This window comes from Tachysurus vachellii, chromosome 4 (genome assembly GCF_030014155.1).
Source record: "Tachysurus vachellii isolate PV-2020 chromosome 4, HZAU_Pvac_v1, whole genome shotgun sequence".
Classification (NCBI taxonomy): Eukaryota; Metazoa; Chordata; class Actinopteri; order Siluriformes; family Bagridae; genus Tachysurus; species Tachysurus vachellii.
In genome coordinates this window covers 27,547,726-27,568,662 of record NC_083463.1, presented here as the reverse complement: position 1 = coordinate 27,568,662, position 20,937 = coordinate 27,547,726, and the positions used below count along the sequence as shown (strand labels likewise).

Below are 20,937 nucleotides of genomic sequence, written 5' to 3'. Positions count from 1 at the left end.
TTACAGAACTGTGTGATGTTTTCCCAAACTTCACCGTTGTTTGTTTCCTTGCATCCGTTTTTTTCCCTTTGTTCCTCTACTGGTGGTTTTGTTTTTCTCATCACTATGTTTCCCTTTCTCAAATCTGCCTTTTCTCAAATGGCTAAAAAATTAGCCATTAGCTAGAGTAAGAGAAGGAGGGAGGGGGTTTGGCATGGCTTGCAAGCCAGACTTTACCCGCTTTGCACTACTGCGGTTTCCCAGCAGCCTTCGCGCAATGAGATCAAGTGTCAGAGCTTGTTTGGTCGGGAGGAGTAGATGAGCACATAGACTTCATTCCTGGACCCACAGACGACTCACCTGGGGTTCCCAATGCTGGGAATTAAAATCACACTCCTTCATTGTGACCCCTAACCCCTTCACCACACACACACACACACACACACAGACACACACACACTGAACACCCCCCCCCCCCTTTCAAAGGAGCCTTACGTGGTTTCAGAGAGGATGAAAGGCCGAGCTGAATGGCGCTCTTGGCCCATTGTTTGGCTCCCAGAGCTTCAGGAGGGAGAAGGAGGGGTGAGGGGGGGATTGAGAGAGCAACTCAGACTGCTTTGAAAATTAGTTGCACGACTGAATTGTCGGTGGCGGCAAGCATGAATTCCCCCTGAAGAGAGAAAAAGAGAGCGCTATTTTCATTCACTCTAACATTGTTGTGGTTTTGAAATTACAGAGGAACAGGCTATCCGTATCGCTAATCCATCTGTTTGTGTTGGTTTGCACACTTTAGGAAAAGTACATCCAAACTGCTAACATGACCAACTCCAGCTGAGTACTACAACTCACTAATTAGCAAGATGCAATTTGCATAATGCTAATTGGGGGCTACTGGTATTCATCATTGAGAAAGACACTCCATTGTAGGCATTCTCCCAGAAATGCTAACTTGGCTAACAATAGGTAGCAGGTAGCAAAATCATTTCTAATTCCAGTTCTTTCATTTCTAATCTTGTTAGTATCTAGACTTTCTGTTTGTTGAACCCCCAAACATTTTCTTTCAGAACTTTCCATTCACTCAAATCAGCATACATTTGGAATAGGGATAAACTCAAATCATTTTCGTTGACTGAAGTCATACAAACTAGCGATAGAACTGTTGAAGCTAAACAATCCTGCCAAGTTCTTCACAGATGGTTAGAGTTTAGCAACCTCTTTAGCTGTTTCATGAAATATGTCTTCTCCTTACATGAACAATGATATCTAGAACAGTTTAAAAGGCACCGCACAAATTTGAATCACCGTTTGAGATAAAGGCATAAAGGCAGGGTTAGAGGTGATTTCAGCCCCATTCTTTTTTTTTTCCCTGCTTATATCTTATTTATGGATTTACTTGGACTCTAGGGAATGCGGCAGTGCCAACTTCAAACATTACCTTATCTTACAAACTGAGCTTTTGATGTTGCTGAGATCAGAGGAGCTGCGAGATGCTGTTGCCAAATGAAGATGGCAGGGAGCGCATATGTGCATGAGTGTGAGATTTCAAAGAGAGAAAAACAGAGAGATGTGTGAGAGAGAGAGAGAGAGAGAGAGAGAGAGAGAGAGAGAGATTGTATTCAGGATAGGTCATGCTCCATAGAGTTCAGATGTAAATACTGAAACAGCGGTTGACAAAAATTCATTCGGACATGAACAAATCACAGCGGAAATATGTCGATTAGCGCATTTCATCTCAAATAAAGGAAAACGTCAGGTTCACTGACACTCACTCACTCACTGGTCCTAAATGTTTAATCTTGTTTCCATTTTATCAGTTCCAATTGTTAAAACCATCACCTCACACACAGACACACAGACAGACCTCATTTCCCATGCAGAGTAGATCTTCACTTCCGAATGAGCTCATCAGCATCGTTATTAAGTCTCTCTGCGTGTTTTTAAGATTAGCTATCAGAAAGAGACCACCTCTACCCCCCCACTACTGAGCAGCCCTGTGTTTGCTAACGGACCTCTCCGGCCTTTGATGGCTCTCCCTTGCCCTCGGTAGGGGGGTGAAAGCTAATGTTGACGTTAGGCAGTAAACGGTGGTCCCCGGGGTTCCATCTCAAATCATTAAGGAGAGGTGTGTTGTGTTGCTAATGCCTTTAATGTTGTAGAAACTTAAAGAGGGCAGGAGAGAATGTAGTAAAGGCAAGGGTTACTGGATCTGCTGTCAAGGAAGAAGGCTGTGGTATGCAGCCTTCAAAGCAAGAACTTTTCCAATAATAAAACATAATGGGTCAGCAGGTCGCTTCCAAACCAAACGAGCCTTTCATTTGTACCTCACAGAATTGAAACCTAATTCAGTGTTTAGTCTAATGATTGTTGTCTTGTGGTCTTATGATTGTTTTGTTTTTCTGAACAGCGACGGGATACCACCGTACAAGCTGGGCACGAAGAAACAGCTACAGCGGGAGATGCACCGGAGTGTCAAGATCAACGGACAAGTTTCACTCCCCCACTTTCCCGTAAGATTCTTTCTGTCTTTCTCTCTTTCCTCTCAGATCAGCGACTCCCGCCGCTGCCAGCTGGGTCCTCTCCCCCAAGTGGGATCACTGTTTTTATTTCTCCAAGCTCGTGTTTTGACAGAATATTATATTCTTCCGCTCATTTTCATATAAAAGGCTACAAATGAAAGAGTGCATTAGCATATGCATTTTCCCCCCTCATCCTCCTCCCCTCCCCTTTCAACCCCCAGCGTGTATCTCCATAGAAATAACGCTCTCGCATCCCTGCTGCTGTTTGAAGATAAAGGTTCCGATCAGATTTTAGATTCAGATTCCGGTCCTGAGACGATATGACGCAACCAAAGGATGGGGAAGAGGAGGAAGGGTGGGACGCAGGGGTCAAGTGGTCAGGATCTGGAAGTGAGAGCAGGAGTCGATTCTCAGCACCCTTTGATCAGAGGCTGAATGCAGGCAGGCAGCTTGTGTGGCTTCTTTGGTGACAACCTCCAGCCGAGAACCAAACCCCAAACCACCCACCCTTCCCTTCCCTTTTACTCAGTGTGTTTTTGTCGCAGTAAACCTCCCCCTCTTTCCACCCCTTCACAGCCCCTCTCCTCTCTCTGATCTCCCCATGGTGTAGGGCTCAGCAGGGTGTGTTTGGTAGCAGGAGGTGTTGGGGGTGTTTCAGAGACTTGAGTTTTGGGTTGAGTGTTCAGTGAGGTCAGAGGTCACATTGAGAATTCTTTTAAAAAAAATTCCTTGATTTTAGACACCGATGCATTGCAAACCCCAGGCAGGAGGCAAAAGTTTAGCGGAAACTTCTACACTGTTTCACAGGAAATACAAACCCTCTCTGAGTCAGGGACAACTGCCCTAATGTGGCTTATTCATGGTCAGGAAATAGATTACTACTTCTCTCTCTGTCTCTCTGATCTCCTACAGCCCCCTCACTCCAACTCTCTCTGTCCTCTTCCTCCCATTTTTCTCCTCTTCTTTTAATTTTGTCCCCCTGCTCTTTTTTCTGTCTATCTGGCTTTTATTCTGGGATTTAAAAGCCTGTGTCACCCCCACCCCCTTCGCCCCCACTCCTCGCATGTGTTTGATGTTTGACAAGGGTTCTTTGAAGCTGGCTGACTTCAGAGCCTCCATGCTGATGGCATGGGTGGTGGGTGGGTGTGTGTGTGCACACATGTGTGTGTTTGTGTGTGTGTGTGTGTGTGTGTGTGTGTGTGTATGTGTTGGTCCGGCTCTCTTGCCCAAGGCTGGCGGTACTTTTGGCAGTTGGCATTAAAGAAAGAAGATGAGAAGTGAGAGATGAAGGGCATTTGAGGATTCATGGTCAGGTCAATAGCTTGAGATGTAAATATAAGGAAATCTATATATTAATAACACACCTGACCCTTTTGGTTTATTTTAAGGCCATACAATTAGAGCGTAGTGAAAATGTTTTTGGTCACAAAAAAAAAAAAAGACTAACAGGCAAAAGTTTATTCAGTCATAATTCAATTTCTCATTGCATCTTACATGCTAATGATGACCAGATCACTCTAACTTGTGCTTTTTCGCTTGCAGAGGACCCAGCGATTGCCGAGAGAGATGGCTCCGGTGAAGCCGTCTGCATTCGCTGCAGAGTTGATTGCCCGTCTGGAGAAACTGAAGCATGAGCAGGACACTCTCAGCTCCCTGGAGGAAAGATTGCAGCAGATACAGGAGGTTAGTAAGCACCAGGATTTTCCAGTATGTCTGTAATTCATTTCATATAGATATGTGATGAAATGCACAGTTAGGCTGTCACAACAACCTATAGATAAATACATGCCTGATTCTTCCAGTTGTCCAGAACAAACAGCCACACCTCATCACACTCAGTTATTTCTAGATGAAAAGCCTCTTTTGTGGCAGGACCTCAGGGCAGCTCTAACCCTTTCAACCTCTTAAACCATGTGACCTCCGATCTTTAAACCGTGTGACCTTTCGGCACCTTATTGGCCTTATTAGTTGTGCCTGTGGTACTGATAAAAAGTATGTGCCTTGTGTTTCTAGAAGATCGTCAATTAATATATTTAACTTGTCGATTGCCACAGGCAAGAATTTTGTCATATTCTCATTTGCTGTGAAAGGACTGAAAAACTTGTGTATTCAGGAATCATTTATAATACAAACCTCAGGACTGGAAAACGTGTCAATTTTCTAAGCTGGCAATGCATTAAATAGAGATCAGTTTTTATTCATTTTATTAATGCTGGACCTTTCCTTTATGTAATGACAGAAACATAGATTATTGGTTTAATTTCAACCAGCCAGCAAGAATGCCAGCTAACTCACTCCTTTGTGTTCTGTGCCTTTGTAGGAAGAAGAACGAGATGACAGTGAATTAGCTGTAGTCATCCCACAGCAGCCTCCTGCCTCTCTCAACCTCATCTCTTCGGGAATGTGCGACGAAGACCCTCAAGCCATCCTGGATGAACACTTATCGAGAGTCCTAAAAACCCCAGGGTGCCAGTCTCCTGGCGTACCAGGCTACTCGCCTCGCTCTCGTTCTCCAGACCATCACCATCAGCAAGGTTCCTCCCCCAGTCTCTTACCTAGCATGCACTGTTCTATCCCATCTAAGACACCTATGATGACTACCCAGCCCTCCACCAAGCACATCCATCACCACTACATCCACCACCACCACACGGCTTCACCCAAGAGCAGGGAGGAGATGGAGGTTGAGGCCGCGCACCGTGTGGCGCAGTGTTTAGGCTCATCCGGGTCAGATTACTGTTACCCAAGGTGCCACAACAATGCTGATTTTCAACAAGGGTGAGTTGTAGTGGATTAATACATCATTTGAAAACCATATAGAGCTCTGCTTATTGGGGTTCTCTTGGGCCTGATTTCCTTTTGCTCTTGTTTAGACGTCCCAGCACATTATCTAAGCGTCCTAGTAATATTAGTGATGGAATGAGTGGTTGCAAGTCAAGCGAGGAGGAAAGCAACTCACCTCTGCTCCCCACAGACGGTCTGGTCCGATCTCACAATGTGTGGCAGTGGATCTTGGAAAGCGAGAGGCAGAACAAGCACAAACCTCACAGGTGAGTCACATTAGCACACTTTATGGCTATACGGAGTATCCACTCACAGAGTGAATCAAAAACAGGCACTGAGTCACAATATTGGCAACAGCCATCAACGGATATTAAAAAATCCAAAAGCGTTGAAGGGAAAGATTTGATAACAATATACAGTGAAAAGGCTTGGAATTTCACACTTGCATACGACAACCCAGTAAAAGGAGTACAGAGTACATCTGCTATAAAACCTAAAGCGCAGATGTTGGCCAAAGAATGAATTAAAAGTTATAAAATACAATATGGCAAAATGAATAAACAGATCTTCCTTTACAGTTCTCAAGGCCTGAAGAAGATGCACCCAAGCGACTTGTCCTCAAAGACACCCTTATGGGGTGGTGGAGGAGTAGGTGGTCATGCTCGAGCACATCATCCAGGTCACCCGTTCATTCAGGATCCCACTATGCCACCTCTATCCCCACCCAATACCCTCACCCAGCTTGAAGAAGCCTGCCGAAGACTGGAAGAAGCCTCCAAGCCCACTAAACAAAGGTAGAGATTCAGCAATAGAATTAATATATTTAATATTAATAACATTTTTAATATTAATATTAATAGGCATCCTGGGGATTTACAAAGGTAAAACACGGGACATGGGTTTAGGTACAGATTTTATTGACTTGACTTTATTGTACATGCTGATATCTGATGGTCATGTGATGCTTTTATTTATTAATTTTTTATATACTGAAAAATGATGTTGCTGTTCTACCATTATAATTGACATTAGAAAATGCTCCATATTGGATTGGTGAAGCCCCAATAGACTTTAATTGGGTTATGAAGAAATACTGGCAAAAAAATACTTGACAATTTTGCCTGCATCTATGGGAAGTGAAGCTGAACCAATGGCACATCAACACTTTCTCGCAAAATCATCTAGGGTCCTGAAGTGAAAAATGTCAGAATAGTTCCATTTCTCTGGTTCAGTTTTTTTTGAAGCTCAGTTCTTGATTCTCTTCTAACACAATAATAACACTGTCCCTTAAACCCACAGACACTCAGCCTCCAGCCTGCAGAGAGAGAGAGTGCATCCTTCACTTTTCACCAACAGCAGCTCGACTCTTATCAACCCTGCCCTGCAGATGGATGAGTAAGTTTAGTCATTTAATTTGATTTGCTTATTCAGGTAGGCTGAGCTAAAGGATGACGAATTAAAAGGAATCTGGGTGTTTTTTTTTTTTTTTCGTTTTTTTTTTTAGTTTAACAATCCCTGAAATATTTTTGTCACTCTTCTCAGTGTTTTGTGGTAATGTTTGATGTCCAGCCACAGCCACCTGACAGCCAGCGTATATACACACACACTCAAACACCCTCTTCTGAGCTTTAATTGGCTGACCTTTAGCCAGCCAGCTGTCTCAGGGCGAACCATCGCCATCTGAAGCGGCGTTAACAAAGCTCTGGAAGTGAATGAAAAGCTTCACAGTTCTTTTGGGGGTTTGCCCTTTGGCCACCCCTGCAACACATGTTGGTCCAGGCTGGCCCTCTGAGCCTGCCACTGCACAACTGTGCACAGGTTGAGCTGGATCGTCACGTTAAGATTGGGGAAAGAGGAGGGAGGAAGGAGAAAGGCAGAATCGAAAGTCAGTCGGGGTCTCTTAGCGAGAGGTCAGATTAGTGAAAAGCCCAGACGCTGACACAAAGGCCCATCATCCATCAAACTCGGGAGGGCCCTCGCAGAGTCGTCTCACGCTGCACAACAGCTCCTGCTGCCTTCAGATGCAACATAATCATGTTATGCTCGAGAAAAGGCTCCTCTCAGCCTCTGCTGTCTCGGCTTTCCTAATCACAAACAAAAAATGTATATTTTTTTTTTTTTAGAAAAAAACGCATATAAATGTATATTTTAGAAAAATAAATAAATTAATAAAAATAAAACACAAGATGAGTTAAACCTTTTTTTGCGTGGGTTTATTTACTCCAGCTTTTACCGCTAGATATGTAACCACTGTTGCACTCTATACTTTAGATAAATCATAAAAATATCCTATATTATTTTTGATAGGCTTAATTGAGGATATCAGTTCCACCTTCACAGCTTTAACCCGTCTGTGTTTCTTCTTCAAAAGGTGGAAAGAGCAACGGCGGCTGAGTGCTGGACACTCCATCACCCACTCTGGCACGGAGCTGGTGGTCACCTACTTCTTCTGCGGCGAGGAGATCCCGTACCGCAGACTCATGAAGACCCACAGCCTCACTCTCGGCCATTTCAAAGAACAACTCCGCAAGAAAGGCAACTACAGGTAAATTGGGTTTATTTTCAACGTTAGCCTGTTTCCCTGGCATCCGCAGAGCTGAAACCAGACCGAATCTCTGTAATTAAGATGAAATGTCTGAGATGAGAAGCATATCACCATCAAAAGCATGTGGAGAAGTGGGGTGGGGTGATGGGGCAAGTTGTGTTGAGCACATGGATCTGGTCACGTCAGCCCCCAGATTCCCACGCTAAGGCATTCTTAATAAGCATGGCTTTGCGGCCCAAACCCTATTATTTTCTGCCCACTGAGCTGCTGCGTTTGACAGCCTCTCAGATTCCTCCCGGGATTACATCAGCCGCAAGTCCTTCACAAACGCACATCTTCAGCACGGGCAAAGCTTTACAGGACCCGGAGTGCCTTTGAACTTCGATGCTAAAACCTGAAACGATCTCAAACAGAGGATTAAGACACGTCTAGACAATGGCTGAAAAATGCTTTACATGCTTATATGCTTTTGTCTTTAAAATCTATTTTATAAAAACGAAAGGGTTTAGTAATACTTTGTGTCTGAAAACCTGCTACCTGTTGAGCTGTTAGTCAACAATAGTGTCATTTACCAAATCCATAAAATCAGTAATCGATATTTCCCGTACTATATTCCTTTCTGTAACTCTGTAAAACCAGCCTGCCAGACAACATTGATACCAGATGCGACAACAAACACATTAAACATGTTTCTTTTTTACTTTCCCCCCTCTCTCTTTTTTCTTTTTCTTGGCTCTGACTTTCTCACTTCGTCCTCGTGCAGCTTTACTTTGCACTGCTTAGCTTGGGAGGGGGATTAATTTCCTCTGAGATGTGAGGATATGAAGGATAGTAAGGAGAAAAGTGTGGTAGAGATGTAGAAGGAAATGCTTATCTGTGCCAAGGTTATATGGTGCTGTGATGATTCTGTTCCTAATTGAGACGTAGATTTGGTATATATTCTCAGAGGGAAGTTTGAAGAAGGATTGTCTGTGTGCGCATGTGTGTGTGTGTGTGGGGGGGGGGGGGGACGGCTTGAGGGGAGAAAACAAGTTTACACACATGCTGTTTGTGCAAGTTAGTCAGCTTTCACCCATAAACCCAAGCAGGCTGTGGAATTCCAAAGCTGCCCCACACATGGTGCAAGTCAGGCATTTTTCCATTACAAAGCCGATCATTAAATCTTCCCCGCTGATCCCTGCTCCTTTTTTTTTTTTTTTAAGAGACCTCAGATCATTAGGGGCTCGGTATAGAATAGGGCCCCAAATGAAACTTCAGTGCTGTCTTTGTGCCAGGGTTATGTGACTTTTGACCTCTAGAACATCCTTGAGGTCACTGTGAAGCTCCCTGTTTTTACTGTCAAAAGGCCAAAGCTGCTATGCACCCCAGTCCAAATAGAAAGGGGCTTTTTAAACTCTAGACTTTTTTTTTTTTTCATTTTACAATTCTATTCATGTTGTATTTAACTTGAGAGGTTTACATGACCTGGAGATTGCGTGTGCATCTCTGTAGGTCTAGTCAGCCTCAGGCTTACTGACTTAAACCTTTGAGGCGTTTGCATTAGGAACACCTTAAGACTAACTGGGGGGAAAAAAAGCATTATTATAAATGTTTATTCACCAGATATCTTTTCTTCTTTTTTGTTGAAGGTACTACTTTAAGAAGGCGAGTGATGAGTTTGAGTGCGGTGCTGTGTTCGAGGAGATCTGGGAGGATGGCACGGTGTTGCCCATGTACGAAGGAAAGATCCTGGGTAAAGTCGAGCGCATGGACTGAGCACATCCAGCCACCCAATTACTGTACGCCTTTTAACAGTTACCAAGCGCTGGGATAATAAACGAACTTCCATTATCCAAACCCGCTGCCACCAGGAACTTCACATACACGGCTAGACGTTTATCAGACAAGAGGCAAGACAGACTCCTTTGGCACAAAGCAACCTTTTTAATGCTACCTAGAGTTAATATATTTGGAAAAAAAAAAGCAGAGCAACTAGGACATGATGAAGCAATTGAAGGAACTATAACAACCAATGAAGAGGAACAGAGAATACCATTTACTTTTCCTAACCACACCGCCTTAGAAAACAATTTTGAGCTGTTGCTCTGAGATAAAACCATTGAAGGTGCAGATTTGTTCACTACGCCACAGCAAATGGATAGAGCCTACAGTGCATCATCTGCTTTATCTATTGAACTCTGAAATGTCTATACATGCATATATACATACACATCTATGTGTATATATACATGTGTCCTTGGAAGATGTTTTTATTATCCTTTTTTTTATTGCTATTGAGTATTTATTGATCTATAATATCCCAATTTTCCTGAATCTAACGTCCACAGAAAGGACACGCTGCTTGAAACCGTTGTTTCAGTTCCTTTTTTTAGTAATGCAACACACACACACACACACACACACACACACACACCTCCTGCTCATCTTAAAACACTTTTCAGATTACTTTGCTGCAGCTAATGCTGCCTGTGCAGTTACTACTTCTTTAAAATTTCATTATTATACATTTTTTAGGGTCTCAATGCCACTAAATTTTCAGAAGATCAGCAAATCACTGTTGTAGCTCTAACTTTTAGCTGCTGAATTTCCCAGAACCCATTTTCCCGCCTCTATTAAATAACCAGGCTTTTGACTGAAAAATCTTTAAGATTATATCACAAGTCTACAATTGAGGGAATTTCACAACTGAAATCATAGACATTTTTAAGGTCGTTGATTACAGAAAACTTGTGTTGCCTTTGTTTGTTGGTGTGGAGGAATTTATTTTTCTGTCAAAAGGAATCATCATAATAAGTGTATATTAAGGTGTAATTGTACACCTCTTTCACAAGCGCAATCCTAATTAAATATTAATTCTATAATTAGAAATCACAATTAACATAAAAATTTTATGTACGTTTCCATTTACAAATTGTTGCCTAGGAACATCACAGAACTACAATTCTGGGATCGTTACTAATAGCAAGCTTCAAATGACGTAGAACCCACTTGTGGACCTATAAAATTGGCAGCATTGACGGTGCTGCAGTTACGATACGGATCATGATATCTATATTACTGCTACACATAGCTGTCCGAGCACAAACCGAACAATGTGAATAAAACTAATGAAAAGTAACAAATAGTTTTGCAATTGTAATTTTATGTATTATGACGATTCCTCTACATATGATTACTTTTGTCAGGAAATGAATTCTATACACTGCAAAGATTTAAGCCACATCACAGCTCATAATCACACATTACATTCAGTACACATTTTAAAAAGATCCTCTCATAGGACTATATTTTAGAATAATCCATTGCGACGGGGGTGGATTTTCCATTGCGACGGGGATTGCGTCACTAAAGTTTATTTGATATCAGTGCAGCACCTGTGCCTACATGGACCATACCATGTGCTACCCTGTTTCAGGGTGTTATATTCCCTTGGTTTTTAGAGGGGCTTTAAGTTTTGAAACACTTTGTAAGCTTTTAATATCATTTTACTTTGTTTTGTTTACTTCATTTTATCAAATCTGTAAATTATACATTATACAAAGAGTTTTCAGTTAAATATTTTACTTTGAGCTATAATTATTGTAATTATTAAAAGATGTAGCCTTTATTATTAAAGTTTTATATTTTTCAAATTAAAGAAAAACTTGTCGTGGTCTTCATTTACTTCTTCTAGAGACTTTGTGATGACTATGTGATGCTGCTCCTGCCCCTCACCTCAAAACTGTAACTATTGAGAATAAACAAATTTTCGTTATGTATGTAATTGTGGCACTGTAAACCCCCAGGGGCAGTGGGAATCACCAGGATACCATTTGGGTGCGCATATGTGACTTGTCACTTTTGTCTCTGGTGCCAAATTGCAAGTAACCCTAGTACGTAGGTATCCTGAGTTAATAGTAAACACAAATACCTACAAAACTAGCATTCTTTTTCAACCGTCCTCTAACTACTACGGGTGGACAACATTATATCACAGTGCCATGAAAAACATATTTGGACTAACTTAAAGGATTTTGATAGACAGCTGTGCACACCACTGGAAATCTGGATGGTGACATACAGGTAGCAGCACCACCTAGTGTAGTAATCCTTTAAACAGTGCTCATGAGAATCGGATTGTTCCGTGGTGTAGCATGTCACAATAGCGGCTGGACTTCTAGCCTAACATCTCCTTCCACATTGAAGTCGTCACTATCATTTCTCTGCAACAGATTAACCAAAGATGCCAGTTTGTGGAATTTCTTCTGCGTGCCTCTTACAGCCTATAAATCTGTGACATCATACAATTTCATAACAACCATATACCAGCTGGTATAAAACATATACATGGAGCTTGCCCTTGTATTTCAGATATATTTCTGCAAGCTGGGCTTTGGGTTTGACCATTAAAGAAGTAACCCATTGTGTATGCCATTTTTTTACATTTTTTTCAATGTTAAACAAATCAGATTTGAATATAGTTATTGCTTTCAAACTAAAGGTGCACATAAACTATCAGACTTCATGCCCCGTCTGTTAATGATTCGTTTCCTAGTATGGGTTGTGGTACAACAGACTTAAAAGCACAACCCAGACTTTTCCCTAACCACAGATTCCAGATGTTCACAAGCCAGCTGTGAGATGTGTTAGTGGGTCCTGGGTAAACCCTGGGGTCTCTGTCCTATGGGACATGCCTGTAACAGCTCTAATGGGAACCAACCAGGGAATATCCTTGTAAGGCTCCCAAACCTTTCTTAATTTGTCTACTTTCAATCTGGTACAGCAGCACCCCCACACAGCTGGTGCCTAGGAATTGGTCTGAGAATCAGATGCCCAAGGTCTTGTCTAAATATTACCATACATACATACTGAGCACAGCAGTACATACTGAGCACAGCAAGGACAAAGTTACAGGTTCATCATTGCAAGGTCAATAGACACAAAATTGGATGAAATGTCCTTGGCATGAAATCGTGGATTCAACCACAAGGTCACTCCAATGCCATCTTGCTACTAAGGCTTATTGCAACAGTGCCAGTTGGACCTTTCAGAAGCCCCCCAAAAAGATGCTGTGATGCACATAATGCTGTGGTGTGCCACAATAGCCGCTACATACAGTATACCTTTAGAATAGATCGAAGCTGGGCACTATCTAGGACACTAGATCAAGTTGATGAGTTGCATGCTACCAGCTTTAGGGCTTTACCAAGTGTTACATAGACTGCAACAACAAGGGGTTCCAAACACTAGTGACAACCTATTAGTCTAAACTAAGGTCATACTAGCAATCCTGGGGTCATGAACTGCCTAGTTGTACAGTCATAAACCAGTGTGTCCTGTCTCTGTAAACTATACAGTTTACCTTAAAGAACTATCACTGATACACCTGTGCCTCACCAAACCATTCCCAGATCTCAGATACCAATTTTTGCTGCATGTCACCCCCTGAACATCTTTACAATGTGTTTTTTTGTAAACTTGTACAGCTTTTGGAAACCATGGATGGGCCAACTTGAGAAAATTCTGCACAAGTTGAGATATCAGCTGCACCCCACGCTGCCCTGATGGCTGCTGTAGCTGACCAGCTATATATTATATACTGTATGTATGATGTCTTCAAAACTTGTATGAACTCGAGTGGTTTCTTTAAGAAAAAACCTGAGGCCAGCCACAATAAATATAAAGCAGAAGGGCAAACGTCTAGTAATTCCTTACAAGCATGGGTTGTGGTTCTTATTATATTGTATGATGTCACAGTCTTGTAGGTTGTTGAGCACCCAGAAAACTAAGCAATGGTCAAATCAGAAGTTTTTGATTTGTGTTAATCCACCTGACGACGTCAATGAAGAGTGAGACAGGAAGGTGGAGAGTGTTGAGAATTTTTGACAAGTAGAGCAATGGAGAGATATAATGTTAACTTTAAAGACAGCGGAGTTTTGTATGTGGTCAAACTTCAGTTATTTCATAAGACCTTTTCATATAGTCATTTCAAGCAGGCCAGAATGACCAGAAAGCATCTCTCGTTCTCCCTCCCTCCCTCCCTCCCTCCCTCCCTCCTCAGGCTTTAGGTGCCCTGGTTGGCACAATTATGCACCTTTGCAGATTCTGCAGTCCTTTAAATCAAGCCTTTCATCCCTGCTGCTCTCCATTAGCATATTTAATTGGCAGGTAAAAAATCATTTGTTTACAATCCATGTAATTATTTGATTGTACAGTCACCGTGAGGAATCGGAAAAAGAGAGCAAGAGAGGAAGAGGGATGAAATGAGGGAGAGTTGAAGAACGAGAAGAAAGAGGAGCTCAGCAGCCAAAACAACACATCAAAGCAGGAGCCTTGATTCCGATTTCGTATGGCATTAATGGTTCATGAAGGAAATAGATTGCCTTTAGGAACAGCTCCCTTATAATCCCAACAACAATCTCCGTGCAGTATAAACATTAAAAGAGAATGGGAAAAAAATTGAACCCATCTCTCATAATCCTGTCAACAATCATGAGTGAATGCAAAAACATGGGAAACTTCTGCCAAAGAAAGGAAAGTAGAAAAAAAACAAAGAGACTTGGAGGCTAGAGCTGTGTGTTTTGATAGTTATAAAAAAAAATATGTAGCTCTTATATTTACACTGTGAACATTGGCATAATTAGCAGAATACTAATTGTGTAACTGTGATCACTCACTTGCTAATTGTACCTTCATTAGCGGTGCAATTTGTAATGAAGCCCTGTTAAAATAAAAACTGCCATTCAGTGGATCTCACTAGCATCCCCATTTTTGGTTTGTGTTTACATTTATGTTTTCATTTTTAAAAAAAAGAAGGAAAGAAATAACTCAGGGGGGCACGGTGGCTTAGTGGTTAGCACGTTCGCCTCGCACCTCCAGGGTTGGGGGTTCGATTCCCGCCTCCGCCTTGTGTGTGTGGAGTTTGCATGCTCTCCCCGTGCCTCGGAGGTTTCCTCAGGGTACTCCGGTTTCCTCCCCCGGTCCTAAGACATGCATGGTAGGTTGATTGGCATCTCTGGAAAATTTATAGTTTAGGGCAGGAGCAGCATCACATAGTCATCACAAAGTCTCTAGAAGAAGTAAATGAAATGTCCGTAGTGTGTGATTGTGTGAGTGAATGAGAGTGTGTGTGTGTGCCCTGCGATGGGTTGGTACTCCGTCCAGGGTGTATCCTGCCTTGATGCCCGATGACGCCTGAGATAGGCACAGGCTCCCCGTGACCCAAGGTAGTTCGGATAAGCGGTAGAGAATGAGTGAGTGAGTGAGAAATAACTCACAAGGCATAAATCAGAGGACCAATACTAGCAGTAGCATTTAAGCATTTTTGCTTGTTTGTTTGTTTTTACAAGAGACACATGAGAGGTACAATTTAGCTGACATAACAAGAATAAAATTTCCCCCAGTAGAAATGCCAGTTCATTGAAAGGAAAAGAACGCAGTACCTGAAATAAACTCAGAATTTGAGCGATGCTAATATTCTACTTTCAAGTAGACTTGGGCTAGTTTTGAACCACATTCATTATGTTTACATGCAATCGAATCATCCATTTAATAGATAGATCGATAGCTCAAATTGATTCCAAAGCCTTCATGTAAACACCTCAATCGATAGCATTGTTACAAGTAGTGTATATCTGATATAATGTGGTAAACAGGAAAAAAAAATCAACCATGTAAACAACAGTGAACAACTGAACAACTGAAACCGGACTTAATTCATTAGGATTGATGAAAATACCTGAACGCAATTTCTGACCTTTGTGTGCTTCAACTCAACTCCATTCACTATACATTAACTTTGTTCAGCTATATACAAGGACATTATTTTTTAAATCCTGAAACAATAATTAGGAAATAAAATTAGTTCATGTGAAAGAAAAAAAAGCCAAAACAATTAAAAACCCATGCAGCATGTACAATGTTACTAAGTTAAAAGAAGTATAAATAAAAAGTCATTAAGAGTCGTATTTATCATGCTTTGGATTCTGGGATGTTTTGGGGGATTTACTGGTTTCTAATCACATAAAGTTTGTATTTCACCCATCCATCCTGTATCACTGTATCATAGTGTGATCACTGTATCACACTACACAGTCATGGGGAACCTGGAGCTTATCCCAGAGGAATCCATTTAGAGAGTATAGATCAGCCTACAAGGAATCTTTGAACTGGGGGAGGAAACTGGAGTACACGGAAGAAACCCGGAAGCAAAGGAAGAACATGCGAACATGTCCACACACACAGGGTGAAGGTGGGAATCGAACCCCCAACCATCATGCTGCTGCTGCTTCCATATTATATTAATATTAAATATTGATGTTAGTTAATGTTTCTTGAGATTAAAACTCAAGAAATTATAAGAGAAAAAAAGTTTGAGGCAAGCTTTTACATTATAAAGTTTGACATTTATATTTTAAAATCCATGGAATCTTTCCAGGAAACACAATTTCTTATTTATTGCACGTGGCTAGGGATCAAAGTTTTGAACCGTACGCTGATATGAGATCTACAGTTACAGAAGTCAAGCACCAATCTTAAATTACTTTTCTGGATCCAGATGAGATGAAGGCTTTCCAAATTAAAATGTATTCCTTTGCCAAATTTACAACGGAGTCAAAATCAAATATAAGACTACAGCAAAACAGCCAAAGGGTAAGGGGTTTTTTTTTCAAGGTGTTTCTTTCTTACTGTCCTGGGATAAGAACTTTATGGCCACTAGCACTGAACCTCAGATCCCAATGCCTCACTGGTTTCTCTGTCAGAGAAAAATGGAAAACTTATTTACTTGAAACTAGCTCTAATGGAAGCCTAATGGTAGTTGGAATCCATGTCATTGGTGATGTGAAACATATACGTGCTTTTCTGAATCCTCAAGGAAAGGGACTTTGTAAAATGAAGCTTTAAGACAACAACTAAAGTGGGGGAAGCTTCAAATCAGGTAATTATCTAAGTGTATGCTCTTAATGTTTAAGTGACTTAATGTTTGTCAGTTTGTTTGTTTGTTTGTTTGTTTTGAAAAAAAAATGATGCTTGCTATTGATAAGACATAAACATAAACATCTCTATCCTGAAGATTTTCCTATGGGGGAAAACCTACTGACTGTGGGCAAGCACTACCTTACAATTTTAAATAATTGCCTCCTTACTGAAAAAAAATCCTCTGAATGACTAAATAAAAATATAATAAAAAGACAACATATTACAATGAGTGTAAGCATCAAGAGTGCAACAGTGCTTTGATATAAATTAGTATAATTTCTTTTAGAGACACATTTTTCCATAGAATTAAATAGTTCTATCTTTGTTTTCTACCAAAATGTAAAAAAACAATTCGGTTAGTTTGCAAAACCTGATCTTGGCATACCGATTGATTTATTTATTTGTAAACCGAACACAATAAACATGACACAACTATCTAATCAATATCAGCAGTCATTGTCCATTTCATTGTCCATTTCAAATTCATCTCCCGTGTAAGCGTTTTCCATCTCTTGCGTCTGTCTTCTCCTCTGTGTTCCCAGGCCATATCTGGAGTAAGTGTGCATTCCTCTATGATTATTTTAACAAAATGCCCCCTCTTACACATCCCAAACCCAACCCTCCACCTCCATCCCCACCAAGCAGGCTTGCATACTCTGTCCCCTGGGTGGATTTGGTCACTTTTTGCCTTAACCACCGTAAACAACAAGAACAATTTATCTGGCAGGAGACATGTTTACTGAAGCAGAGCCACAGCCGTTTTTAGCCACCTCTTTTCGTTCGGTTACCACGGCATTCTCTGATCTCTGTATTATTGGATGTTCCCCTGTGGTTGCTGTGGGTTCTGCGTTCTTCCCCATTGTTCTCAAAGCAGCACAGATTCAGAGAATTCCATCTTCGGGTTGTAGATTTGATAACAGGATTTTTATGGTGTAGAAAGTCCCACATTCCAGGCGGACCCGCAACACAGAGCGCTTTGTCATGAGATCGATGTGTTTGGCCTGGGCTGACATATATTTTCGCATTCAGCGCCCCAGTTACGGCTCGTTTTGGGCTCTGCAAACTACAGAGGCCTTCGAATAGCAGTAATGCCATTGTAAGACCACACAAACTTAGTGACTTTGGTGCTGGTCAGAGCTAGTTTGTGGTGCTGCTTCAGCAATTTCTGACCAGGCCTTTAAGCTGCAAAAAGAATTTATACATGTTTTGTTTGACTTGCTTTTTGCGTGTCCTCTTGTGCACCCCGTGATATGCAATGCACAATTTAGCTCTTCCCCCGAGCCAAGTATAACTTTTCCATAACACAAAAGCAGTTGCGTATTTTTCAAATTCCTAACTTTGATGTGGTCATGATGAAGTCTTCCTCTAAAAACCACCCTCTCTGGATCACAGGCTGGGCGTTGGACCATTTGTGAGACATGTCCCTTGATAGATGAATCAGTTAGCTCGCAGTCGATGCTCAACTATCAGTACATTTAGCTTCTTTTCCCAGCAATTAATGAATGGCCTATCTAGAATTCTCTAAGGATTCCTTTAAGAGAGAAAGGTTTAAGATGTTTGGTGTGTCTCACGTTGGGTGGCACTGGTCTGTGCATGCCTACGACACCACAGAGTGGCTTCCCTGGGCAGCCACTGGGTCTGTGGTCTTACCAATTCAGGTCTGGCTATAAGCCATGCACCGCTCCTCAGCACACACACACACATTCCCTTTCAAACCACAGGTTGCTTGGGTAACCTACAAAACTTGCCCTTCTGAACCTTAATCTTATTTATCCAAGCTGTACATTATCTCAGAATGCTACTATTTCCTTAATGATGTTTAATAGCAGGTGGGATGGGAGTCTAGCCCCTCACATAAGCCCCTTAAGCTTTTATGAGCCACAATAAGTAAACCTCTGAGGTCACCGGTAAAAGCTAAAAAAATATAAGTGCCTTTTCTTGCACCATGGACCACACAAGTGTTTGTGGCTTTAAGTTCGAACTTAGCAAATAACAAACGTGGTTAGCCTTATGACACATTAAAAAAGCTGCAATAAGACCTCCTAGCATTGTTTTTAGTTCCTCTTGTATATGCTTCTTTATTTTCTAATCATAGTAGGAACTAGATTTTGAGGTAACGCTGAGGCCTGGTGTTGCCTTCTTGAAGGCTTATTCATCAGTTTAGCTCAGAGACTTTAGAAAGCGTAGCATGTCTGACCACGAGATGTTCTTACAGGCACTTTAGTGCTACTGCAACCAGATGCTCTAGGTTCAGAAAATTGGAGAAATGTCGTAACAATATAACATATATATAAATAAACATAATATTAGTACTGACAAAAACAATGCTCTACTAAAAACCACCAGGAGCAAACATTCACACACACAGAAATATCCTTATTATCTTAACTTAAACTAAATTAAGTAATAACACTAATATATTACATTATAACAGTTCTGTGGTGGTCCAGCAGCTTTGACTAGATTCAAATCCTGGGCAGGACACCAACCCAGCCACTTAGGGGTTAATACTCAGTGCCAGTCCTGAGCCTGGATAAAAATGGAAGGGCATCCGGAAATAAAACCTGTTCTAAATCAAATATGTGGAGCGGATGGTCTACTTTGGTTACCCCACACAGGGAGCAGCCAAAGGACAACAACAATAATATAGTGCATTATAATGTAGTCTGCATGGTTATTTATCACACACTTGCTTTTGATTAGCTCAGTACTATTATTTGTACATAAACAGAATCATACTTCAGTCCCTCAGGCTTTTGTGATCACAGTAATTAACAATCAAGCAAATACCACAATATGTGGAGGAGCTTCCAATTTTTCTAAATTACCACAGATTTGGGCCAAGACACGTTGTGTGATGTCATCACAACGTGCATTCAGCCAAAGTCCTCTTCAACGCGTGTGTCGAATGTGAGTACAGCTGTCACAGAAAGTAGTTACATATGTGACTTCACTAGTAGGAGTTTAAAAGAAGAATCCAGTGCTTGCATTTTCACCAATTCAAAAGAAAAAAAACTCTACAAGTTGCATCACAAACTTGTAAATCATTCATTTTTGGTGACAACAATTCCACAAATACTCCACTGGAGGGACTGAACGATATACTTACCTTATTAAGTTACATTAGCCTTATTGATCCAGAGGAGGACTAATAAAGTTAACACATTGGCTGATTTGGTTCAGTTCTTCAGTTCCTGGAACCATTTTTTTTTTGCTAATCCACTAATCTAACACCTATCATCTGATTCTCAGCTTAATGCTGGTTAAGGTTTTGTTAAAACTGGAAAAACATAGTAAAATCTAAATAGGTATGAAACTTCCAGATCTGGGACTGGGGTAAGATCATTTTAGTGATCTTAGTGTTCTTTGCCTGATCTTGCAACCAGACAAAAACTAAGCCTGTGTGACAGAAACCCAAGGTAGAGCTAAACAACACTTGGTTGATGTTTAGAGCTTGTAATTAAATTAGAATCAATTTAAACTGACATTAATGATGGTTAATCACACGGCTAAGACACATCATTGAGAAAAACATTTAAACAAAGACTTAGAGAGGCCTTGTGTTTATAGTCTCTACAATCTCCCCTAAGCACCTGGGTGTGAGAGCTTTGGAGTTCCCAGCACTGACTCCAAACCCACATGGACCTACTGCACATCTTTATTTTCCTTTTTTATTTTTTACTTTATTTACCACAATCACACCTGTTTGAAATTGGACTTAATCAAAAAAAAAAGAGAGAGAGTGAGAGACGACCCAGCTGTAAACCATTTCATCCAACACCCACCAGCGATAAACGAATCCAAAAGCCCAATGATTCAGCTAATGAATAATATATCTCGCTTGTGCTAAGTGTATTTTAATGGTGAGAAAGCCTGCACTGCATACAAACCCTGATGTGGATGATTGCTGTTTCAGTAAATAACGGGCAAAGAGAACAGTCAGAGCTGGAGGGGGTGGAACTGTGATGACATATAAATAAGTGAATAATTCCAGGACACTACATCCTCCTCTGTTTCGACTGCTGTAAAAGACTTTAAAACAAATCAGCAAATGCACTGCTATGCAGAAAATCATGCAAATAAAGGTCAGGAGCTTAAGATAAGTTTGCTCTGGTCCAAAACAGAATTTTACTGTTGACACATTAAAGAACATTT

General features: G+C 41.1%; 1 protein-coding gene across 2 annotated transcripts in view; it reads left to right on the top strand.

The window, feature by feature from the left end:
- LOC132844846 (axin-2-like) overlaps nucleotides 1–11,389 on the top strand; it is a 54,106-nt gene extending 42,717 nt beyond the window's left edge. For both annotated transcript variants that reach the window (XM_060868680.1, XM_060868679.1), the window contains 8 exons: nucleotides 2,384–2,486; nucleotides 4,038–4,178; nucleotides 4,816–5,273; nucleotides 5,369–5,545; nucleotides 5,858–6,073; nucleotides 6,579–6,674; nucleotides 7,651–7,824; nucleotides 9,453–11,389. In XM_060868680.1, the coding sequence (XP_060724663.1) occupies nucleotides 2,384–2,486; nucleotides 4,038–4,178; nucleotides 4,816–5,273; nucleotides 5,369–5,545; nucleotides 5,858–6,073; nucleotides 6,579–6,674; nucleotides 7,651–7,824; nucleotides 9,453–9,579 (1,492 nt within the window). In that variant the 3' untranslated portion in view covers nucleotides 9,580–11,389. The remainder of the gene's footprint in view (nucleotides 1–2,383; nucleotides 2,487–4,037; nucleotides 4,179–4,815; nucleotides 5,274–5,368; nucleotides 5,546–5,857; nucleotides 6,074–6,578; nucleotides 6,675–7,650; nucleotides 7,825–9,452) is intronic.
- The last annotated feature ends 9,548 nt before the right edge of the window (nucleotides 11,390–20,937 follow it).